Consider the following 25,854-nt stretch of genomic DNA (forward strand, 5'->3'; position numbering starts at 1 on the left):
AATGTTTTCTACATGATGTAACCAGCTAAACTTTGACAGGCCAAGTCAATGACAAGCTTACTTGACATAATTAAGGACACATGCTTTCTAAATCTTCAAAATCTACTACAGCAAAACCTAGTGATGTTTTGTATATACAGAAGTCTATCTTACCTGATCTGTCATTAAGACCTTGTTGAAGGAGCATTACTCTCTGAGCAATGGACATAGCTCTCATATGAACCTTTTCAGCTAAAACCTTAAAGAGATAGTAATGATAATAAGGTGGTCATTAAACTCAACAGTCTACATATTTCATAACTAGTAATATTTCCATCTAATAACCCAGAATTTCCAAAACAATTTAATATCTGGTAACACATTCAATGTAATAAGAATCTACCTAAATTATCTATACTCTCTATCCATAAAAATCTCATAAAAATACATAAAAATTGAAGAAATCATTATTACATGCCAAATATTTTTCAAAAATATTTTAAGAATATGTCTACACAAGTTACTAGGCCTATTTACCTGATAAGCCAGCTTTCTGACAGCCTCCTTTACATCCTTGGTGCGCTCCACAATTTTTGCCAAAGTCTTTGCTGATGGTGCAATACATGATAACACAGCACGCCTAACTTCTGGATTTGAATCATTTTCAATCAAAGTAACATATGCTAAAAATAGAGCAATACATTTTAGTACACTAAAGAAATATTATCTATTTAACCACAGTCATAAGATAGCCCACATTTTGATATCTGACAACATGTTTTATAAAGATATTCATTTTGGGGGCACATGGGTGGCTCAGTTGTTAAGTGTCTGCCTCTAGCTCAGGTCATGATCCCAGGGTCCTGGGATGGAGCCCCACACCAGGCTCCCTGCTCAGCAGGAAGCCTGCTTCTCCTTCTCCCACTCCCCACCCCCACTTGTGTTCCCTCTCTTGCGTGGTCTCTCTCTGTCAAATAAATAAATAAAATCTTTAAAAAATATTCATTTTTTAGTCTTACACATTTAATTTTAGCGAAAGATTTTTCTCTGCCAATTTCCTCTAAAAAATAGAATAAGAGGGGCGCCTGAATGGCTCAGTGGGTTAAAGCCTCTGCCTTCGGCTCAGGTCATGATCTCAGAGTCCTGAGATCGAGTCCCACATCGGGCTCTCTGCCCAGTGGGGAGCCTGCTTCCTCCTCTCTCTCTCTGCCTGCCTCTCTGCTTACTTGTGATCTCTCTCTGTCAAATAAATAAATAAAATCTTTAAAAAAAAAAAATAGAATAAGAAATTTGTCAATAGACTAGGCACAAAGGCTAAAACTAAAAACAAAGAGCCCTAAAGATTATGGAAAATCCATCAATAAGATTATGTCTTTGCTAATCAAGATCTAGAAGAAAGGCTAGCATAGCAGGCAATATATTTTAAAATAATAAGGCTTTATAAAAAAAAAGTTCCGTTTTACTTCCTGAAACCAAATCCATTCCCTGTATGTAAATGTTTATTCACCCTTACTTTTCAAATTTTCCCCAGTTTTTTTTTTTTAAGATTTTTATTTATTTATTTGACAGAGAAAGAGAGAAAGAGAGATCACAAGTAGGCAGAGAGGCAGCCAGAGAGGGGGGGGGAAAGCAGGCTCCCTGCTGAGCAGAGAGCCCGATGCGGGGCTTGATCCCAGAACCCTGAGATCATGACCTGAGCTGAAGGCAGAGGCTTAACCCACTGAGCCACTCAAGCGCCCCTTTCCCCAGTTTTATACTTAAGTACATGTTGACTATTAAACATTTATTTTATACAATATTATGTGTACCATTTAACACCAAAAAATATTAATCAAAACTGACTATTGGGTGCCTCTCTGCTCAGCAGGGAGCCTCCTTCCCTCTATCTCTCTCTCTGCCTGCCTCTCCGTCTAGTGATCTCTCTCTGTCAAATAAATAAATTTAAAAAAAAAAAAAAAAACTGACTATAAAGCTAGTAACAAGGACAAAGAGAAAAATGAACATGTGCCCGAAACGTCATAGATAGGCATATATGGAAAGGTGGAATATGGTATCTTTACAAGCCCAGAGGCAGAGAAAAATTTCTTAAACAAAAGAAAGTGCAAATCAAAAAAAAGAAAAGAAAAAAAGCATAAGTCATAAAGTCAGAGACTGATTAATTTTGACATTAGTAATTTCTAACAGAAGATATCCCAAAGAGGTTGAAACAAAGAGCCATCTAAAATTTAAAAAGATCTTTTTTTTTTTTTTTTCAAAGATTTTATTTATTTATTTGACAGAGAGAAATCACAAGTAGGCAGAGAGGCAGGCAGAGAGAGAGAGAGAGAGGGTAGCAGGCTCCCTGCTGAGCAGAGAGCCCGATGCGGGACTCGATCCCAGGACCCTGAGATCATGACCTGAGCCGAAGGCAGCGGCTTAACCCACTGAGCCACCCAGGCGCCCCCTAAAAAGATCTACAATTCATACAACTCCAGAATTTCTTTCCAAAAATGAGAACACATTAATAGGCATTATATAGAAGAAATACAGCTGACTGTTAAATATATGAAAAGATGCATAAAAAGGATATATATCACACACACAAACAGATAAACAAAAATTTTAAAATCTGACAATATCTAACACTGGAGAGAATATGGATCAATGAATGTTTTTATGTACTGTTACTGGGGGTATTAATTGGTAAACTGTTTTGTAGAACACTTGTATCTTATCTAATAAAGCTGAATGTGCACATATGCTAATAAGTCCACCCTAGGTATATATCCCAGAAAACACTCTTTAACCTGTGCACCAGAAGCCATGATAAGAAGTTCATAGCAACAACACCATTTTTGCAGAGCAAAATAACTGGAAACCAGATGGTCTGTCATTATTAGAAATAATTAACTGTGATACAATTTATACAACAGAATGCTCTAAGACAGTAAATATATCAACATGGATGAATGTTATAATTATAAATATATTATTGGAAAGTACAGAAAAGTATGACTCATATAGCACACAAAAATGACAGGCAAAACTTTTTAAAGGTACACACATGTGGTTAATTGTTTAAACAGAAAGACAAGAGAATAATTAACCCAAAATTCAGGATAATCATTAACTCTGAGGGAGACTGGGTGGGACATAAGGTAGACTTCAAAGGCACTGATGATGCTCTATTTTTTTAATTTGGGTGGTGGCTACCTGGGTATTTTAAAAAATCATACATATATTAATATAAATATATATATATAACTTGGTTACATATATAAACTATAAATACATATATAAATTAAATATATATACATATATATATGTATATATATTTGACCTATACAATTCTACATAGAGAGAGAGATGGGAAAAAAAAAAGCTCTCTACACAGAATTTAACAAAGTCAAGGAAATGAAAAAGAATTAGGAAGTTACACCTACCATTAACAACAGGACATTCATCATCTTTGGGATCCTGAAGTCGTGAAAGGGCCAGAACTGCCTGTATCCTCACATTTGGAATTTTATCTTTCAATCTAATAAGCATGGCTTCATTAATTTTATCAAACAAATCATCATCAATCTGGGCATTTTCTGGCATACTTCCCAACAGCTTGTTTATGAGCTGGCACACTCTAAACCTAACTGCATTGCTGTTTGCTTCATGAGACTGAAATGGGAACAAATCACAATTTATTTACAATCACATATCATTTGAATTTGTTTAGAATTCAGAAACTTACTAAAGTTCTTCATTACTAAAATAATTCATTACTCGCAGAGAAACTACAATGCTACCTTTATCCATATGCATACTAAAAGTCTCACAATACACACAATATAAGCTAAATTCCAAGAGCATACTTCTCTTTGTAGTAATTCCTACTTTACTTCTAAAACAGAAAACTCATTTAAAATGCTCTGAGAACTGGCTAAGAGAGATCATTAAAAACTTAATACTGCAGTTATTTTAAGTCCATTTTTTAATCTCAATGACAGTTCTAGTATTTCCTACAAAAGGCAGAGACTCATTCACAGACATTTTCTCAGTTAATAAATATTTCATTCTTGGGGCACCTGGGTGGCTCAGTGGACTAAGCCGCTGTCTTCAGCTCAGGTCATGATCTCAGGGTCCTGGGATAGAGCCCCACTCCCTCTCTGCAGGGAGCCTGCTTCCCCCTCTCTGTCTGCCTGCTTCTCTACCTACTTGTGATCTCTCTCTCTCTGTAAAAAATAAATAAATAAAGATTTCATTCTCTAAGACATATAAACTCCCATGGCCCTTTTAATATGCAAAATTTTCTACAGTACTTCCCCAAAGCTCCAGTTTTCATACCTTTAAAAGAAAGGTAAACAAATAATTTAAAATGCCACCATCTTCCTCTTCCTCATCATCTTCCGTATCTGACTGGTGAAATGAAGTAACAAACTTGGCTGCAAAGTCTATTACTCTCTCCACGGCTGGTTCACGTTTATAGACCACCATAGCATATTTAAGATAATGAACAAACTCCTCATGAAAAACTGTGTTAACATCCACCTGAAAGACAAAGAGAAACCCTTCACAAACTGCACTGATACAATCCCTTTTTCCCAACAGTACCGGAAGAGTGCTGAAAGCCCTAGTCATAACTCAGAAAAACTAAAATCATTATTTAGTGAACTCTCAGTTCAGTTTCCAAACTATCAAAGGGAAAACAAAACAAAACAAAACAAAACCAAAAACAAAAAACCCTGCACAAATTTCTCTCCAGAAAAATGTACTTTTCCAAGGAACACAAATGTGAATATTGACAGTGAAAGGATTCCTTTGACTCTTAATACCCTTGAATTCTCAATATGCTTGGTGCCGGATTAGTAAAAATAAGCTTCCTCATGAAACAACCCAAAATCGACAATGGCTTTCATATTTTACATTTAGCCTTAATTTTACACAGCAATTACCTTTTCACATCCCATCTCACATCCTTAAACCCGAGTATATTAACTTAGTTTTTCTTGGACCTCAAAATAATTTATTTTCCCGAAAGTCATTGTCCTATTCTTCTCAAGGCACCACTCAAAACAGTAGTTACATAAATAGAAAGGTCCGGGTCTTAATGGTTAATTTGTTATTCGGTGATTCCATTCAATTTAACTGTGAAGACTCTGGCGTTCCTGATGTGGGCGGTGACCTGAGGGACAACAACCGCTGAACCTCCCCGTTCGGTTCCACCCAGCGGCGCCACACTTGGCGCCTGGTCCGCCAGGTGCCCGTAAACGCTGCTTTCCAAATTCACAAAGATTTAACGGTCCGCGCCGGAGGCTGCTGGGGAGAGGGGGTGCCCGGGCGACGTCGGGCAGGTCTCCAGGCCTCTCCGAACTGGTTCAGAAGGTTGGAGTCCGGAGGGTCATGGGAGGCTCCTGGGGGAAGCAGGTCCCAGGGGGGCGAGGGGCGGCGGCCGAGCCCCCGGGCCGCGCTTACCGTGCGGTAGGTGCGGCTCAGCGCCACCACTAGCTTCGCCTGGTTTTGGTGCGGCTGCTGCGCCAGCTGAAAGGCCTCCTTAACCGGCAGCAGCTTTTTCTCCGCCCCCATGGCAGCGGGACACGGCCGGGACGAGCCTCGTCTGCTGCCGGGTGCAGGAGCCCTACAGAGCGCAGGTCAAGGATACAAAATCGCCTCAGGTCCGGGTTCGGCCCGCGGCTGAGCGCCCAGGGTGGAGTTACCGCCTGAGCATTCAAATAACTCCCGCGGGAGAAGGAAATACCGCGAGACTGCCGCGGGAGCGGGAAGAGAGAGGGCCACCTCCCTCAAGTGCCGCACTTTGGACGCATGCGCTTAGGATCTTCGCGGCGGTTTTGCGAGTGGGAAGTGGCGTTTGTAAGAGGATCGTCACCTTGCCCGGAAGTGGTATCGGACACCTGCCGGAGGGCGGTTTTGCCGTCCAGGCAGAGGTAGTGGTGCCAGGCCTATCCGGGTCGTGCCCCTGGGCGTGGGGCGAGAAAGAAGAAAGGATCTTCTATGGGTGAGAACAGGGAATCTGCTGAGGGGAACAGTTTCTGCTCCGGCTAAATAGGGGAGCTGGGGATGCCAAGCGTAGGGGTTCGTTTAGAGATCCGTCGAGAAGGGGAGAGGGCGTGCTGGAGGCTGGGCAGCGGCCCGGCCTCCGCCGAGAAAGCAGACGTTCCCGATCTGCTGAGGGGGGCGTTACGGGGTCTGCTGAGGGAAGCGCGCCTCCGTCATTTTCAACTTTCTCGGACGGCGGCTGGTGGAGGGTCTGCAAAAGGGAGGCAGTCTGGGAAGAGCTGGGAAGAGAGGCATGATTTAATTTAGACCCAGCTTATTCTAGATGCACCAGCTCCCGAGGCCTAGCTACCGAGGTGCATAACGACAGTGTATTCAACAAAGGAGAACACGGGATGGTGTTTAGGGTAGTGGTAAAGAAAAAGAAATTTGGAATGCCTTCCAGGAGGAACTAGGTCTTTAAACTTAAAAAAAAAAAAATGGAATTATATCAGACAAAAACATCTCAATACTCACAGCCAGCTAAAGAAATAGATTATTGAGCCGCCTGCCTACCTTTTTCCAATTGAATTACCTTCTCTCTCCATCATTAACAGCTCTTCTGAAGTCAACTGTTTTATGTATTAATGACATATGAATAAGTCTCTGAAAAATACATTGTTTTCATGTTTCAACATTATATAAATCGTCATTTGCAAACAAAATAGTCCTTTGCAACTTGCTTTTTTCAATTAGTATTGTTGTTGAGATTTATTCATATGAATACTTTCATAATAATAAATTACCTTATTTGCCAGACACTTATTCTAAGCACTTTAGTTCATTCAGCCCTTACGAAAAACCCCGATGATGTAACTTCTAGCTCCTTTTAAGATGAAGAAACAGAGGCACAGATAGGTTGCTGTAGTATTCTGTTCTATGGATATTTGATAATTTATTCACCCATTTTCTTGTTTCGTATTATACATACGACACTGTAAGTATTCAAATGCTAAAGTAATGAAATGGTTGCATTTAGGCTGCCTATAATTTCATATTATCAAGAGGTCTAATTCAGGGGCGCCTGGGTGGCCCAGTGGGTTAAAGACTCTGCCTTCGGCTCAGGTCATGGTCCCAGGGTCCCGGGATCGAGCCCCACATCGGGCTCTCTGCTCCGCGGCGAACCTGCTACCTCCTCTCTCTCTCTCTCTCTCTCTCTCTCTATCTCTGCCTACCTGGGATCTCTATCTGTCAAACAAATAAATTTAAAAAAAAATCTTTAAGAGGTCTAATTCAGAAAAAGCAAAGAAGTATGAGTATTTTAGGTTAATCAGCTGGAGCAAAAGCGTAGAGGCTGAAAAACATGGGATATACTGCTAACACAAGTAGCTAAATGTAAAATGCCTGGAAAGCGATGGAGAAAGAAAGCTGGAAATGGCATTAAGATATTAGCCAAGTATATCCAAGATATTATTTCAACATGTAATCAACAAATTATTAATGGAATGATTTACATTCTCTTTTTTTTTTTTTTTTTTTTGTCTACTTAGTCTTTGAAGTTAAGTGTTATTTTACACTAGCCACATTTTGGGTGCTCCATAGACGAATGGGGCCAGCGACTACATTATTTGATAGTGTGAAACAGTTATTATTTTGAGAACCATTGTGTATGCCATTTGTTTTTCATGTAAAATTGGCGGACTAGAAATTAGAACAAACTGACATTTAGAGACATTTTTCTTATTTTGTGGCCTTTAATTGCTCAGCTTTTTTATTCTTTGGGTCCTTACTACCTGTTCCTCTGACTCTGAAGTTTCTAACAATATTATTTCCTTTACTGTATTTTATTGGATGATCTCTCCACTAATCAGAGAGGACTTTGTATCATTTTGTCAGATACTGAAGGATGAGGCATCTGGCCACCAGAGGTCAGCCTAACTATACTGATTAACTTTTTTTAGGCTTTAGTAACAGGGTTTTGTTCAGTATTTTTTGACCATTATAATCTGAAACATAAAAAAGAAAGGTGGATCATAAAATGAAAAGGCAACCTTTGCAAAGTATATTTCCCATAAGGAGTTAATATCCAAAATATATAAGAAAATCCTACAATTTAATAAGTAAAAAGCAAAAACCTAATTAAAAAATAAGCAAAAGACCTGAATAGACATTTTTCCACAGAAGACATACAGCCAACAAGTATATGAAGAGGTGCTCAACAACACTAATTACCAGAGAAATGCAAATCAAAATTTCAGTGAGATATCACCTCACACCTGTTGGGATGACTATTAGCAAAAAATCGAAAGATAACAAGTGTTAGTGAGGATGTGGAGAAAAGAGAACCCTTATACATTTTGGTGGGAATGTAAATTGTCATAGCCATTATATAGAAAACAGTCTGGAGTTTCTTCAAAAAATTAAAAACAAATACCTTTGTGATCCAGCAGTCCTATCTAGGTATATAGCCAAAGGAAATGAAATAACTTTCTCAAAAGATGTATCTGCACTCCCATGTTCATTGCAGCATTAGTCACCATAGCCAAGATACGGAAACAACATAAGTGCCCATGAATGGATGAATGGATAAAGGTGTGATTTATATATAATGGAATACGCTTTAGTCTTAAAAAGGAAGGAAATCCTGCTATTTGCTACAATATGGGTCAGCCTGGAGGATATTCTGTTAAGTGAAATAAGCCAGACCCAGAAAGGCAACTACTGTATAATCCTACTTATATGCAGAATCAAAAAAAGTCAAACTCGTCGTAACAAAGAGTAGAATGGAAGTTATCAGTGGCTTGGGGGATGGAGGAAATTGGGAGACATTGGACAAAGTACAAACTTTGAGTTATAAATTCTGGAAACCTAGTGTACAGCCTAGTGACTATAGTTAGTAATAATGTATGTATACCTGAAATTTGCTGAGACTGGATCTCAAGTGTTCACACCACGTGCAAGAAAATGGTAACTGGGGTGTTGGATGTATTAGTAACTTGTTTGCGGTAATCATTTCACGGTATATACATAAAACATCACATTGCACATGTTAAATATATGTCATGTACCTCAATAAAGCTGAAAAAAAAAGATGCTAATTAAACATCCTAGTCTCACTGCCTTAAAGCTTATCTCTTTCTTCAGTTTTGCTTTTAATTTTGTGGGAAAAAACAAGTGATACCAACTATGGGAATAAATTTCTTCCTGTTCTGGGTAAACTTAGTTTAGTTGGAGAAATGACAAAAGTGAAGATTTTGTAAGGTAAGGCTATGTAGTTCTGAAATTATGGTAGTCACTCTTTAAAGGTAAATTATAGGTAGGAGTAAATGCAACAGATGTGATTAATTCAGTTTTGATGTGGGAAAATGATACACATAGAATGTAAAGGAGTCCAGTGATGGGTTCACTCTAGAATTACATATGCCTCCAAAGAGTCTTTGTCAAAGTACAGTGGGCATTTTAAAGAATGCTTTGAGTAACACAGTAACAAGAATAGCTCAGTAATAATCTTGCAGGTGGAATCTAGTAAAGATGTAGCAATATTGATTCTGCTTTAAAAATTTCTTTCATTTGTCTTTGTGCAACATATTACCCAATCACCTGAATATAATTTGAGAATTTTTGTCTTCATAGAATAAAAATAGAACATGCTTGTATAGTTACTTAGAGCAGACCTTTGTCATCTCTCATTTTCTTTCAAAAGACTTACTAAACTGTAATATATGCCAGACATTTTGGGGAACAGAGTTAAGTAAAGAGAATGTGTAAAAACCAGAGAAATGTTCTTTAGGGGAATATTGACCTGAAGCCATTCCATATGTTATTAGCACAGCTTAGTATGTATTTGAAACTAGAGATTTTACTAACTCATTTTGAAAATCAGTCCTACAGAATGGCACAAATGGGATATTGATGTTTTGGTTTTTGCTTTTTACATTTAGAGTTCTGCCTTTAGTACATCTATGTTTCTATGTATACTTCTAGTGTGCTTTTACCACATTTTGCTTATCCATTCCTCCAGTGATGGAAACCTAGGATGCTTCTTACCACCAAAAATGAAGCTTCAGAATACATGTTGGTCTTAATGGAGAATTTCTTTACTGTATACACACACACACACATGTATGTATATATGTATACACACACACACACACACACACAAGTAGAATTGCTGAATCATGAGATGTGCAAAGAGTTTGGCTAAATGGTGCAGCCAGATTTCTCTTCAGAAAAATTACCCCAGGCTATAATATTACCAGCAGTACTGGTTCCTACAGGTGTTGTTCCTTTGTCTCCTCTCTAACACTTAACATTGTCTCCAGCTTTCTAATTTTTACCAAGTAGAATAGTGTGATAACTCTTAACTCATCATATGGCTAATGACCAGTTGATTTTTCTCTTCTGTAAATTGAATATTTTTGTCCTTTGCCCTTTGTTGAGGTTGCTATCTTTTTATTGTGAATTTGTAGTCAAGTTGGTTCTTGTTATCTTCAATCCAGAAATAATTAATTTTGATGTATTTGAAAATCCCATTTTTTGGTCATGTGCTTTATGTTTTTTTCATTTTAAAGCCTCCCTGCGGGATGTCTGGGTGGCTCAGTCAGTTGGGCATCCAACTCTTGATTTCGGCTCAGGTCATGATCTCAAGGTGATGGGATCAAGCCACACATGGGGCTCTGTACTCAGTATGGAGTCTTCTTGTCCCTCGCCCTCTGCTTCTCCCCCCACACACATTCACACTCTCTTTCTCTCTCTCTCTCTCTCTCTCTTTCTCTCTCTCTCTCCCTATCTCTAAAATAAATAAATAAAATCTTAAAATAATAATAAAAATAAGTCTTCCTGGCCTCAAGTCATAATGATATTCTATATTCTTGTATTATATTCTTTTAATGTCATAGTTTACCATTCTCACTTAGGTCTTTCATCCAACATGAGTCCTCCTTTGTATGTAAAATTATATAGGTATATATACAGTTTGGTTTTTCTTTATGTAATAAGCCAGCTTTACCAATATTTTTTTAAAGGATTTACTTATTTGACAGAGGGAGAGAGATCACAGGGAGGCAGGCAGAGAGAGAGGAGGAAGCAGGCTCCCTGCTGAGCAGAGAGCCCATGCGGGAATCTCTGCTCAGCAGGAGATGCGGGAATCTCTGCTCAGCAGGACCCTGAGATCAGGACCTGAGGCTGAAGGCAGAGGCTTAACTCACTGAGCCACCCAGGCGCCCCAGCTTTACCAATATTATGTACTAAATACTTCCATTCCCCCTTGATTTATATGCTAACTTTATTTTGTACTACATTCCAAAACTTTATATGGCTGAGTTTCTGAGTTTTGTTCTGTTTGATTGGACTGTTTTGTTCCAATACACTGACTACCCTATTTTAATGTCTGTGATTTTTGTAATATGTGTTAATGTCTTGTAGGCCAAGAACCCCTTTAATATTCATTTGTTCCAAGATTTTTAAATCACCTTCTATGTTTTTTATTAGAATTTTACATTTTTCAGAGGTCTTATATATTATTAAGTAGTTCCTAGATCCATGAGAAGTTTGGGGCTCGGTTTTTTTTCTCGCTTGAATATGTAATACACATTTTTAGTATTGCTTGTGTAGAAGTTAAAAGTTCCTCTGTTCAAATCCACATCCTGTCACTTAGTAGAGGTATGGCCTTGAGCAGGTAACTTAAACCTCATGTTTAAAATGAGGGAATAAAAGCACCTGTCTAATAGGGTTGTTAGGAGAACTTTAAAGGAGTTAACATTTGCAGTTCCTAGAACAGTAAGTGGTATATACTATATAATAAGTAATGAATATCCATAGATTAATCTCAAATCCAGAAACTTTGTTGAGCCTTTTTATTAGCTCTAATTGTTGATATGTTAGTTTTTTTTAATTCGATGACCATATCATTTGTAAATTGTTGCGTCTCTTTTCTTCCAGTTCTTACACCTGTCATTTATTCTTTTTTATATTATTCTTATTTTTATAGCATTGATTAGGACTTTTGGTACTGTATTAGGCAATATCAGTTATCATGGCTATCCTTATCTCATTGTATTTTTAGAGGGAATATATCTAAATTTTCTCCTGTAGGTTATATTTGCTGAAAGTTTTTGGTGATAACATTTACCAAATCGAGAGGATAACTTTTCTTCCTAGTTTGGTAAGAATATTTTTTTGTTGTTTTTTTTGTTTGTTTGTTTTTAAGTTTTTAATTATTTGACAGAGAAAGAGAAAGAGATCACAGGTAGGCAGAGAGGGAGAGGACTGAGCAGAGAGCACAATGCAGGGCTTGATCCCAGGACCCTGAGGCCACGACCTGAGCCAAAGGCAGAGGCTTAACCTATTGAGAGGCCCCTTTTGTTTTGTTTTTGAAGACCCCCAGAAACCCTTTTTGTTTTGTTTTTAAAGGAACTAAGAAAGGTTAAATATATACACTTGATGAAAATAAATTTTTTTTTTGCTTTATTTTCTTATAATGGTGAAATAAATTTATAAATTTTGGGGGGGAGTTTTCTTTTTTTTTTAATTTATTTTTTATTTTCAGCATAACAGTATTCATTATTTTTGCACCACACCCAAAAAATTTTTTGAAGTTGAGATATTCTTCCTTTCCCTGGGATAAGTTCTATGGAATGGCATATTCTTTTTTTTTTTTTTTTTTTTTTTTTTTTTTTAATTTTTTTCCTTTAATCTACTATTAGGTTTTGTTAGGTATTATTTGGAATTTTTGCAGGTGAAATGAGCCTGTACTTTTTTCATTTGGTTCATCTTTAGGTTTAGAATTAATATTTTGTTATCTTCATAAAAGGATTTGTCAGTTTTTATGCTTTTTTCCTTTTTTCTGAAACAAATAAGTTAACTTCCTTGGAAGTTTAGTAGAACTCACTTATAAAACCATATAGGCCTAGTGCTTTAAAAAGGAGGTTGGTGCCTTTTCATTTTCTTAAACACTTACTGGTTTGGTCTTTTCAAGTTATCTACTTCTTCCTATATGAATTTTAGAATTCTCTTCCAGAATTAAGCCATTTCATCTTGATTTCCCCATTTAGTATATATTTGTCTTCTTTTTTTTTTTTTTTTAAGATTTATTTATTTGTCAGAGAGAGAACACAAGCAGTGGGGAGCAGCAGGCAGAGGGAGAAGTAGCTCCCCGTTGAGCAAGGAGCCCAGTGCAGGGCTTGATCCCAGAACCCAGGTATCATGACCTAAGCCAAAGGCAGACAACACTTAACCAACTTAGCCACCCAGGCATCCTGTGTTTTTTTATTTTTAATCTATTTTTTGTCTTTTTGTATTAAGTTTCTCGATAAGTTTCACTTTTCTTACTCATATTTTCAAAAAACCATCTTTTAGTTTTATCAGTCTTATGTATTATTCCAGTATGCTATTTCATTTATGCCTCTATTTCCTTCCTGCTTATTTTGCTCTTGATCTTTTCCATTATTTTGAATTGAATGGTTAACTTGTAGATATTTAAACCTCCTCATTTTCTCATCATAGTATTCAAAGCTATAATTTTCTTTTAGGTACGTGTTTCCCCGTGTCCCACAAATTTTGCCTTGTGTGGTTTATATTATTTGGTTTTAGTATTTGATATCCTTTATAATTTCCATTTTAACCCATGAGTTACTTAACTTCCCAACGTAGAATTACTTTTAACTAACCTTTTATATTACTTTTACTCATTTTGGTCAGAGAATTTAGTCTGAATGAAATAGACCCTTCAGAATCTAGTTTTACTTTATAACCTAATACATTATCTGTTTTCATGTGTGTGAGTGTGCACTCTCAAATATCTGTTCTCTTTGGTATAGAGTTCTGACTACTGACATAACATCTAAAGTGTATTAATATTTTGACTGTTTTCAGGCTTATTCTGTCTCCTGCTTATATAGTTCTGTCCATTGTTGCTTGAGAAATTTTGAGGATGTGCTTTCAGGATCGTAAATGTTTATGATGAGTACTATATAATTTTATTCTGTTCCTTTTACTGGTGTTATTGTCCTTTGTCCCTTAGATCTTTTGACTTGAAATCTTTTTTGTTGGGTATTAACATTGCTTCTCAGCTTTATTTTGGTCCACAGTTGCCTGATAACATCTTTTTCCATTCTTTTACTTTTTACCTTTCTGTGTCTTTTTGCTTTGAAGTATCTTCTGTTGGTTGCATATTATTGAATCTTGTTTTCTTTCTTTTAATCCAATCAGAGTGTCTATCTTTTAACCATGAGCTTAACCTGTTTACATTCATTGTAATTGTAATTTCTGCTATATTAAGAATTATTTTTTAAAAAAAGGAATTATACCTGATGAGGAAAAAAAGAGATTTAAATTTCTCTCTCATATCTATAGAATATGGTTATATGACCACAACCTTTGGGTGCCAGCAAGAGTCCTAAGCAGCTCTATAGCCAGGACAGGTCCTCTAAAACTAATCCCAACAAACTCATCTAAAGGGTAAAAAGTACCTTTTACAGCTCTCTGTCTGGAGTTTGGGGCATAAAGGAACTGCTTTTGCAGAAATAATTTTGGGGGCTAGAACAGTATACTAAAAAATAAACTGACCCAGATAGGTACCAATAAACCATTAGAATGACCCCAGGCTCTCCTTCCCAGGATTCATTCCCAGTAGAAAAATCTGCCTAAGAGTAAGACAGAGAGATGGAAAAGCCCAGTAAGTATTCATGTTCAGCACCTGTGTTCTTAAATACTCCATATAAAGTTAGATGGACAGTAATGTTACCCATTGCTTTCAGGCTTTAATATCATTTCTCTAGTCTTTTCATTCACAGGTTAAAGCTACCTTTCCAGATAGTTCAGCAACTAAGTCACCAGTTTCCAAGGGCATTTGCACCATCTCTGGAAAACATCGGATCCATGTACACCAGATGTCCCTGACAACTCATCCACCATCTCCCTGCACAAAATTTGCACCACCAGCGGACAACAAAGGCAACCATTGTTTCTTTTTGTTACCAAGTAGATATAATATCTCTACCAACAAAACATAATACACAAAGTGTCTGCACAGTATCACGACCAATTGAGAACAGGCTAAGAAAATCAGCTTGCGAGGACCCCTTCTCTTCTTGGGTAGCCAGGATTTGAAGGAGAGACTCTGACCTGTACCACACCGCTGGTAAGTGACTTAACACTTTTACACACTGAACTGGTCCTGAGAACTGAGATGTCTTCTTTGTAAGTGAAGAATATACAACATAATCTTGAAGAACTGCACAGTGTGATAATGAGCCAAAGGCATACTGTGTGTGTGTAATGGACTGACAAGATTAATCTTGCTGAAGGATTTTCCACCTTTTGTTTCTATTTGCTAGTTTTAGTCAATATTTTGCTGGCTTAGATTGTTACCTTTTTCTAGTTTCTTCTGTTCTAATCTAATGGGTCCCAGAAATCCCTCTCCTGACCCCTTATCAGAATCAGAAAGTGAGGGAGAAGAAAACGTTAACTACCTAAATGAGAGTTCTGGGCAAGAGTGGGATTCCTCTGAAGAAGAAGACCCTGTGGTGCCCAACCTCACACCTCTCGAGAGTCTTGCCTGGCAGGTTAAGTGCCTTTTAAAATACTCTACAACTTGGAAACCTTTAAATCCTAATTCCTGGTTATATCATGCTAAACTCTTGGATCCAAGCACACCGGTCCATATACTTCGAGAAATAGGTCTAAGACTCTCCCATTGCTCCCATTGTGTACCTAAACTGGAACCCATTCCTGAATGGCCTCCTCTGGCTTCTTGTGGAGTCCCACCTTTTCAAAAGCCCCTTACAAATGCCAGTCGGCTTTCTAGAGATCATGCCACTCTTAATGGAGCGCTGCAGTTTGCCACCAAACAGCTAAGCCGAACATTAAGTAGGGCCACTCCTATACCTGAATACCTAAAACAGATCCCTAATTCATGTGTTTCTGGTTGTTGCTGTGGCTGGTTAACTAAAACAGTTAAGGAAACAACCCGCACTGAGCCCATCAACACTACATACTCGTACACTGACTTCCAGAAGGCAGTTAACAAACTCTTAACCACATCACTCTAAAGACCCACCATTTGTTCTGATCTCTCTTGTATTGCTGATTGAGGAAGGAAGTACAAAGTCACACATACCGCAGTTGAGAAACAAATGCCTTTTCAACCAAACCATGCCCTGTCCTAAAAAGCCCGTAATTACTACCAAGTATAGTGGTCCCATAATTCAGCTATAGAAAATGCATAGTGAGCAGGCCCTTTGACAGATCGTGTGGATAAAAAGAACTTCAGTAGAAAATTAGACCAAAGGGACCATATTACAAAAGTTAGGTAGACTCTTGTCCACACTCAGTTCCCCCACCAATTTGTTCTGCCTCACTGAATGGACTCTTGACCAGATGTCTCATTGTGAACAGGAAGGAAGAAGTAGTAGCTCCCTATCCCTTTTGTTACCTAACCTTCAGACTAGCCAGTGGGGAAAGAAGGAACTTAGCTACTCCCAATAACACCTCTCTGAGCATACTCTTTTCTAACATTAGTGTCTGTGAGACAGTTGCATGAATTTGAATTCCCTAGACAAAAGAAAATGGTGGGGCTATGGATTTATTTCCCAGCTTTTATACAGATAGGCTATATATGGCACCCTTTAGGGTTCCTATTTTGCTGGGAGGGAGTGCAGTTTCAAACCTAGGCTGCATTTCTTCAGGCCTGTTATATAGTACCTGCAGTTACAGTATAAACCTTTATATCATAGGTTCCCACCACACTATCTCTAGCTACATTGGCCTAAAAATTGCAACCAGGGGTTAAACAGACACCTGTTCTGCAGGGAATAGGTTTCCTGCATCTTGGCATTCAGACTTTAGTCAATAGCACATCACATTTTAAAAGATCAATGGGAAAAGGATTAAGGGCATTTATGCTTTCAATATTAACTGCTAGTGAATTAAAATATTTCATCTGTATAATGTTCTCAGCAGTACTTTATGCACTGTTTACGTCCATAGAAATTTCAGGAAATCTTAACTTTAAAGAACTTACCACTATAGTATATCTATCAGAAGTTGGAGTTTTAGCTTTATTGTCTTTCTACGTAGATCAGCTTCAGATTTTCTTCTAGCTCAATAAGGAAGAGAAATGTACCCCTGTAAATGAATCTTGGTGCATTTATTTAAATGAATCAAAACATAGAAATTATACATAAAAGAAGATGTATGGGACCAATAAATCTTTTCACACGTCTACCATAGAATAAAACCTGTGTGTATGATCCTGGTTGACTGGGCATCTAAAAGGAATCAGAAAATAGATTGTTAAAGATCCTAAATCCTTTCATTTTACTTTTACTTTTTCCTATTCTCCATAATTAAGTGCTGTATATGATGTGGCATGAAAAAAAATGGAAGCATTATGAAATCACAAATTCTATACATGTATGGCAACTTTAAGGAGAGAGGAGAATGTTTATAATCCAATGATTATTTCTACTGAGCCTTAGTTCTCATGTCTTAAGAAAAAAAGAGGGACTTGTAGTAGGTAGAAAAGATATTTGTTAATGGAAAATTACTGAAAAACCGTATCATACTGTTAGTGTAACTGAATGTATCAGAAACTGTTCCTATGTATAGATGTTCTGTGAAATTGGGTTTTTAAAGTGTTATAAGAACCTGTTCCCTTTTTTTTTAAGGGGGAGGGGGGAAGAGGTAGGGAGGTCTGAAAATTAAAATATATTGATGTTTATGTAACCATAATATGTTCCTTTTTCTGTGTGTGTATATAAAAGTGCCTTGCCATGAAGCGTTTTTGCTATTCACTCTGAAAGGAAGCCTTTCCCCAGCTCTGCAGCTGAATAAACCAACAGCTTTGTACATGCTGAAAAGAGTATAATCATTTGTTCCCAACAAATGAGGTAGACCTTGCTTTCCTTAAAGCATATTCAGTATTCACTAAGTGCTGAGTAGAGTCAACTGATTAGATAGATAAATAGGTAGATAAAGAAAGAGAGAAAGAAAGAAAAAGAATATAGTGTCTCTGATAGGAGGTGACTTGGCAGCTCTAGAAAATGAAACATACTTGTAAAAGAAAATATTCAGTCAAGACCTGGATTTGAACCCGTTTGTTTGTATATGTTAAATAACTACAGGTTACACAAAATGAGAGATACCAGAAAAAGCCTTTAGCCTTTACTTGCTTTTGTGTGTCCTGGACCTGGGGTTAGGGGTGCATTTACCACTTTCACCCTCCCCCCACAAGGGATTAGGAGAAATGACAAATTTACTATGTTTTCATAGAAATATTTATCAAAGGAAACAGGATTTCTAAAGCAACAGACATTAATATTCTTTAAAGGTATTCTCACAGTGCAGATAGGCAGCCTCTGAAGCAGTCCAGATACTTAGAGCACAGAAGACCATAGTCATGTCTTTTAAACCCATCAGCTTTCCTAAGAGAAGGAAAAAATTGGTACATATCTGATGAGGGACAGATTTAAATCGCCTTTTGGGGATTATCCTGATGGCACTCCTATCATAAGTATCCATTTAAAAAATTTTTTTCTATGATGAAAATATTCTGGTATTAAAGTAGATTAGTAAAGCTGTTAGGGAATTTAGAAATCACTTGGGTTATTTCCTTACTGATTCATAAATTCTCTCTTCTGTCTCTGTTTTCTACTTTTGCCTTCAGTATTAGAAAAATTAATGCCTTTTGGAGCAGGCCATTATGTTTACATGTCTCTTGTTAGAAATTTACATGTCATTCATCTAATAACAGTATGGGGTACCTACTATCCAGACCCTGGGAGTGCAAAATTAAATAAGGTACTATACATAAGAAGTTTTAAAATATACTGAACTGAGGTGTCTGGATGGCTGAGTCAGTTGTGCCTCCGACCTCTGCTCAGGTCATGATCTCAGAGTCCTAGGATAGAGCCTGAGCCCCACATCTGGCTCCTTGCTCAGTGGGGAGTCTGCTTCTCCATCTCCCTCTGCTCTTCCACTGCTTTGCTCTCTCTGTGTCTTTCTCAAATAAAATCTTTTTTAAAATAATAAAATAATATACATTGAGCCAATATAAACCACCCCAAAGCTTTTGGTCATTGATGTTGTTTTTGCTTCCTACGGTCACATTGACTTAGCCTAACCCTTATACAGACCCTTAGATATTTGTAAATGTGTGGCCATCCAAGTGTAGTGGAAAGTTGCATGGAGGCCACACTCCAACAATGAAACCCCAAAAGGGATAGTCAGCTTAGGAATAGATAAAGAGATCTTTCAGACACATATTTAAGCTGTATTTGATAAGTTCACAAGGCAATGGCACATAAAGATCAGGGACAGGAGTGTTTTGCTCATATGGCTAGGGTGCATTGAAAAGCCCAGAAAGTTTGGATGCCATGTCAGACTTCGTGATACAAGTCTATGCAAGCTCCTCGCATATGAGTCCACCAATGAACAATATCCACTAGACTGAGGGAAATTGAGGGAGCTGTACTAGCTGACACCAACCACCAGGTATTTCTCCTGTGTCGAGTTATGTTATCAAAAAGAAAATCTCTGGCATATCTTTGCCAGTTTTAAAGTTTAGTTAACAGTTACATGTTTGAGTCTGATCATTGTGCACAGTCCTGTATAAATTCTTCCTTTCAATTGGTGGCAACAGTGGGATGATACAATAGTTTTGGACATAAAACCAAAAAAATGGGGAGGATAAAGGTAACACAACAACCTGACACTTGCTAGCTATGCAACTCCTCTGCGCTGTGGGAACTATGACCAGCTCTTCTCAGATGTGGAAAGGAATGCCTGATTTTAAAAATAATTTTAAGAGAGCAGGCAGAGAGTCCCAGAGTTGTTGCTTCCAAATAACATGGAGTCAATTTAAAATGGTAGTGACAGTTTAGGATTGGATCTTTAAACAAGTTGGAGTTTGGGCAATTAAAATTAAGTTCCTAGTATACACAGAAACCAAGTTGGTGTGGTATCAAGTTAGATTTCAGCAGAAACCAGATGAAACAGTCAGAATCAGTGTTGTAGTTTGTAAATTCAGGAGCTCTTCTTCGGGGAAAATACGTTTGGGTTAACTGCCAAAGTTATGCTTATTTAACACTAACATTCCATCCATAGTGTCAAGTGTGGGACCTGACACCCCAATACATCAACTGGTGTTTCTCAATGTTTTAATTAGGCAATAGTCTGGAAGGGATAGCTTCCTTTGGGAGGCACCCAAACATCTGGAACAGTCCAAGGGTATGGCTACTTTTCATGAAAGAATATCCTAGATTGGTTTTTTGATTGCACCCTGAACAACTAGAAAGACTTGATCCTGACCAGTGGCAGAGTTCCGGTGACACAAGGGGCCTATACCTAGAGAACTAAATTCTGTGTTAATTGAAAGCATTAACGTTAGCCACAACCGCACTGGTTCTACAGGACTTTATCACACAATGGGTTATATAGTGTCAGCCCCTAGCTACCTGCCTGGTAGTAATGTAGACTCCCAGTGACTTGAATGCTTTGGTCCAGATCCCACTTTCCCTCTTTATACTCCACTTGTTTATGTTGGTCACTTTCCTACACATTGTTTCTTTAAATATGTTGGGTTACTGGTTCAGCAAATAAAAATACAGGATGCCCAAATAAATTTGAATTTCTGATAAAATATTATACCGGGAAAAATTACTTATCTGAAATTCACATTTAATCCATTTTTTAATCTAGCAGCTCTATAAATGTGTTAATAGCATTTAGTGGGTTGTAGTCATGGAGTTCCTGGAGCACAGTCTGGTTCTGCCATTATATGTTGCCTACTTACCTCCAACTACTTGATGTGGATTAGGGGAGAGGGAGACAAACACATAGTTGATCCAAGATTAGACAGGTAAGGTAGAAGGGAAACCCAATTGCTGCTATGAGAGTTTTATAGGAGACACATTGTATTTGGCTAAAATAATCACATAACCAGTAAAACATTTACAGACACATTTTAAAAATCCTGTCGCAATAATAGGTAGGTTAATTTTGTTGTTGTCTGTGTTCTGTTTGGATTAACTGCTAAATTTTAAGCCATGTTTTAAGCAGTTAATTTCTCACCTGCTTTACCATGAAGGGAATAAGTATTACTTTAAAAAAAAAAAAAAAACTTGATAGGTAGCACAGTTGTGGCAACCATTCTGCATTGCAGGAAAGATCCACACATTTGAAACACTTATCTTTTCCTTCCAGATCCCCCCAAAGACTCAAGGATTTGAAGCAGGTTACTTCTTATTCTTTCTAGCCAAAGATGGGAGGCTTATTCTCTGGACAAATCAAACGGATTAGAACTGGGACTTGAGAAGAGTAGTGGTGTTAGTGAGGTGTTACTCTGAAAACAGGAGAGGGAGAAAATGTCGGTATGCTGAATATGGGCCTTCAGTTCCCTTTTCCAACTGGCTAATTGGCAGTTAATTAGCTAGCTCCAAATCTGGCAGCTAGGTTTATACCCAGTCCTACCCACCCCAGCCAGAGGGGTGAACAATTATAAAAACAACTTGCCACTTGGTTATCTGCTACAATAAAACGCAGAGTCCACTCGTACATAGCTTCCAGGCTCTTATAATAATGATAAACTGATAGCCAAGGATCAATAGACGTTGGCTATTTAAATAAAACATGAAGATCAAAAGAACCAAAAACCCAGAAATAATGCAAAGAACATAAAACTCCCAGAAGAACCTATCATACCCCCAGAAATAGGAGAATATACTGCAGCCATGAAATATGAACAGGATGCTAGAAAAAATGAACAATCAGAAAATAAAAATATTGGAAAAATAGAGCTAGAATTAAACATTCAGTAGTTATGTTGGAAGATGATTTGAAAAAAATTTAATAAGTAGAACCAAAAGACATGGAAAATAGGAAAGAACAAAAAGTAATTTCAGAAGATCAGAATGGGATACACAATCTAATTAGTAAGATCTCCAAAATGAGAACAGAGAAAGGAGATGAAAAGAGATAACAAAATTAAAGAATATTTCCCCAAAATGTAAGACACGAGTCACATAAATTAAAAGTCACAAATTAAAATCCACTGTGTGCCCAGCACAATGAATTAAACACAGAAAAGCATACCATGATATTTCAGGATGCCAGGATTAAAAAAGATCCTAAAAGTTGCCAAAGGAGATGAAACAAGAGTTACTTTTGATATTTTTTACCGGGCACCTGGGTGACTCAGTTAAGTATCCAGTTCTGGATTTTAGGTCGGGTCATGATTGCAGGGTCCTGGGATCAAGCCCCACATGTGGGGTGTCTGCTTAAGGATTCTCTCTTTCCCTTCCCCTGCTCTCTCTTTTTCTCTTTCTCAGATAAATCTTTAAAAAGATATTTTTACAATGGTATTTAGATTTTTCTTTTTTTAAGATTTTATTTATCTGAGCACGAGCAGGGGCAGAGACAGGAGAAACAGACTCCCTGCTGACCAGGGAGCCCCATGCAGGGCTCAATCCCTGAACTCTGAGCTGAAGGTAGATGTTTAACTGACTGAGCCACCCTGGCACCCCTTATATTTAGATCTTGGTAACAACACTGGTTGAAGGGAGACTGTGAAAGCAAGGCCTTGGGGTGCCTGGGTGGCACAGTGGTTTAAGGCCTCTGCCTTGGGCTCAGGTCATGATCCCAAGGTTCTGGGATCGAGCCCCGCATTGGGCTCTCTGCTCAGCAGGGAGCCTGCTTCCCTTCCTCTCTCTGCCTGCCGCTGCCTGCTTGTGATCTCGGTCTGTCAAGTGAATAAATAAAATCTTAAAAAAAAAAAAAAAAACACTCTGTTACTCAGTAGTGAGAATGGTAGAGAAGTGATCACTCTGAGTTACTGAGGAAGTCTTTAAAAAAAAAAAAAAAGAAAGAAAAGAAAAGAAAGCAAGGCCTTCAAATATAAAAGGAAAAATTATTTCCAATGTAGAATTCTATACCCCAACAATCCAATCAAGCAAGTATGGTGCTAAAATAAAGTTTAGACTTGCATGATTTCAAAATTTTATCTTACCGTATACCCTTTCTTAGGAGGCTCCTGCAGAACATGCTTCACCAAAACAAAAGAGTAAATCTAAACAAGGCTTGGGATCTGGAAAAGAAGACCTCACGAAGGAATGCAATGAAGGAAAGTGCTGGGATGGCTGCCAGGTCAAGTAAGTAGGATGGGGGTTTCAGGAAGTAGGTCTCAAGGAAACTGGAAACAAAGTAAGTACATGCAGAAAGGAGCGAGACAGATGTTGGAACATTAGGGAAAATCAAAAGGATAAGTTCATGGAATACTAGACTAATGTTAAAAGGAGTCAGAAGTACACCAAACACACATTTTTGGATTTTGGATGATGGACACAATCTGGAGCATCACTATGTTATGAATATAAATCTCAAATTTTATTTCAGTTTTATGTAATTAGTTATTACAATTTTAGTAGTCAGATTTTAGAAGCTTGACATTGAAAATATAGTAAAATTGTAGTTATGTCAGCAATTAGATCGCTTCTTCGGGTATCATACTCCACAACTGCATTAGATGCTCCAGTAAACCCCTGCAGAAGGCTTTTTCAGGGCAGAAAAAAAAAGCTTTTATAACTTTTTTTGTAAAAAGAACTTTGTCCCTTGCTTAGGAAAACTCTCAAAATTCTTCTCTTTACAAAAATGATGCATAGCCTATAGTAGTACTGTCAACATCATTTAAATTTTAGCCTCTCTTGATTCAAAAGCATAAGAAATCACCTACTTTAAAAATAGCATTTTTAAATTTCATAAGGAATTACCTACTTTAAAAATAACATTTTGAAATACTATCTCTCATCTTCCATACTGTTTTTGCTATCAAGATACAGTTAAATCTAGTGATAGCTCCATAATATATTCCCATATAATGCTTTAGGGTTTTTTCTGAGTTTTGATTGAAGATTTTCCCCATAATTTGTTTATGTCATTATTATACAATGAAATAAATTTTTACTTAATTGCAGATGATTATGTGTGGTGAAGTGTGTTTTCTCTTTCATCAAATCTATTGTGTAAACCGTGCCAGATCAGTTTTTCTATCTGCCTTTTTTTTTTTTTTTAAGTAAGGGATAATATTCCCACAGTGAAATATGAAAAGTACACTAATCTTAAGTGTACTTTATGATTTTGCACATGTACACACTTGTGGGTTTTTTTTTTTTAAGATTTTATTTATTTATTTGTCAGAGAGAGAGAGCACAAACGGGGAGCATCAGGCAGAAGAAGCAGCAGACTCTCTGCTGAACAAGGAGCCAGATGCAGGACTTGATCCCAGGATCCTGCGATCATGACCTGAGCCGAAGGCAGATGTTTAACCAACTGAGGCACCCCTATTTTCTTTAATTCATCTGTTAATTTCCGTGAATATTTTATAGTATATATAAAATATTAGTATGGTGTGATACTGATTCCTAGGTGAAGAAGTACATTATTGGGAATGCATGCTCAAAAAGTTCCTGCTGACAGATTGCTTGGTCAGTTTGGAGATGTCCTTTGTATACCGATTGCCATGGGAGCTCAGAGAGCATCTCCAGCTGGAATAGTCAGGTCAGGACTTCCTCAAAAGTGTGACCTGAGCTGAAAATTGACAGCTGACAGGACTGAAATAGGAGAGAGGACAGGAAGGACATTATAAAGCAAGACCTAGAAGAAACTGACAAGGTTTGTTGGAGCTATTAAAGCAATTTTCAAAGTGGGGCCTGGTATCATCCACAACAGCATCACTGAAGGTCTTGTTTAAATGCTTTACTCATACCTCCTAAATCAAAATTTCTGGTATGGGGTGTCTGAAATGCTCAATTTTACCAAGTTCGTGATAATTCTAGGTTAACCAGAATTTAAAAAGTTCTAACTCCAGGGGTGCCCGGCTGGCTCAGTTGATAGACTATGTAACTCTTGATCTCAGGGTCTTGAGTTCAAGCCCCACAGTGGGCATAAAACTTACTTTAAAAAAAAAAAAATCTAAATCCATGTTAATACTCTGGACAATACTTGGGTTTATAGTGCAGAGACAAAGTGATCAAGTGATCAAGGAAACTGAGAAATGGCTACACTGAAATATTCAACCATAGATAGGTCAGCCATATTACCGGTACTAAACTTGGTTAAAAGCACACATTGAGTACTGAGCACTCTATTGCTGTGTAATCAAGAGAATTAAAAAGCACCAGTTTCATTCTTCTTTTGAATGTTGGAGAGTTCTATTGTTTAATGATCTCTGAACTCCAGAAAAAGACAGAAAAGCAGCAGTATTGCTCCCCGATTCACTTCGTACCTGTTTTCCCTAAGGCAAAATTAGATGTGCTTTGCAAATTGGTTGTTGACTCTTTCAGGTATTGAAAAGACTACTACCATGAACTGCTCATAGCTCCTGTACTCAACTCTTCTTTTACCCCTGTGTTTCACACCTTTGTTACCAGTTACACAATTTTAAGGTAGGAGGAGTGCTAGAGTTCCTAGACTCATTTCCCACAAGCTGTTTCCAGAACCATGTGGAGCTCATGGTATTCATATTAATATTGATGAGAAATAGAAGCAAAAAAATGTTCACTTTAGCCCAGAAGGCTGACCTACAGCCTGTATAATTCTGATAAGGATCAAATTGTTGCTGATTGCTACATTCTTAAAGGATCTCATGACTGCCTATATATCTCACAGACAGTTACTATTGAACTGAATGGGAAGCATCAGAGAACTCTTTTAAAAGTTGATTTACAAGTAGAAATTTAAAGAAGACATTTAAGGTCTAATACTCCCTGACTGTTCCCTCCCCCTTGAGCACTAGGCATATAACCACTAGCTTCACACAGCAGAAGTGTAGCTTTTTTGCCCAGGGGTCCTGTCCCCATGCTACTTACCTAAATAAACTCACTAAGTTGCACCAAACAATGTCTCAAGAATTCTTTCTTG

The 25,854-nt window shown here is 37.7% G+C and overlaps 3 protein-coding genes across 3 annotated transcripts in view; 2 read left to right on the forward strand and 1 right to left on the reverse strand.

The window, feature by feature from the left end:
• Nucleotides 1-5,791, reverse strand: part of NCAPG (non-SMC condensin I complex subunit G) — a 52,766-nt gene extending 46,975 nt beyond the window's left edge. The window contains exons 1-5 of the mRNA XM_082728430.1: nucleotides 5,425-5,791; nucleotides 4,297-4,500; nucleotides 3,402-3,630; nucleotides 517-662; nucleotides 154-238 (exon numbers count right to left, since the gene is read on the reverse strand). Of these exons, the coding sequence (XP_082584556.1) occupies nucleotides 154-238; nucleotides 517-662; nucleotides 3,402-3,630; nucleotides 4,297-4,500; nucleotides 5,425-5,535 (775 nt within the window). The 5' untranslated portion in view covers nucleotides 5,536-5,791. The remainder of the gene's footprint in view (nucleotides 1-153; nucleotides 239-516; nucleotides 663-3,401; nucleotides 3,631-4,296; nucleotides 4,501-5,424) is intronic.
• The window catches only part of FAM184B (family with sequence similarity 184 member B), a 199,928-nt gene continuing 179,854 nt past the window's right edge, over nucleotides 5,781-25,854 (forward strand). Inside the window, exons 1-4 of the mRNA XM_082728428.1 lie at nucleotides 5,781-5,965; nucleotides 12,037-12,106; nucleotides 14,721-15,082; nucleotides 22,963-23,087. The gene's annotated coding sequence lies outside the window, so the exon portion shown is untranslated. The remainder of the gene's footprint in view (nucleotides 5,966-12,036; nucleotides 12,107-14,720; nucleotides 15,083-22,962; nucleotides 23,088-25,854) is intronic.
• DCAF16 (DDB1 and CUL4 associated factor 16) lies at nucleotides 15,207-16,125 on the forward strand. The gene has a single exon (XM_082728431.1). It carries the CDS (start codon nucleotides 15,342-15,344, stop codon nucleotides 15,990-15,992), a length of 651 nt encoding a protein of 216 aa, XP_082584557.1. The 5' UTR covers nucleotides 15,207-15,341; the 3' UTR covers nucleotides 15,993-16,125.

This window comes from Mustela nivalis, assembly GCF_964662115.1.
Source record: "Mustela nivalis genome assembly, chromosome: 4".
Classification (NCBI taxonomy): domain Eukaryota; kingdom Metazoa; phylum Chordata; class Mammalia; order Carnivora; family Mustelidae; genus Mustela; species Mustela nivalis.

Coding starts and splice junctions, on each gene's coding strand:
- DCAF16 (XM_082728431.1), top strand. CDS start 15,342: ATGGGTCCCAGAAATCCCTCTCCTGACCCCTTATCAGAATCAGAAAGT.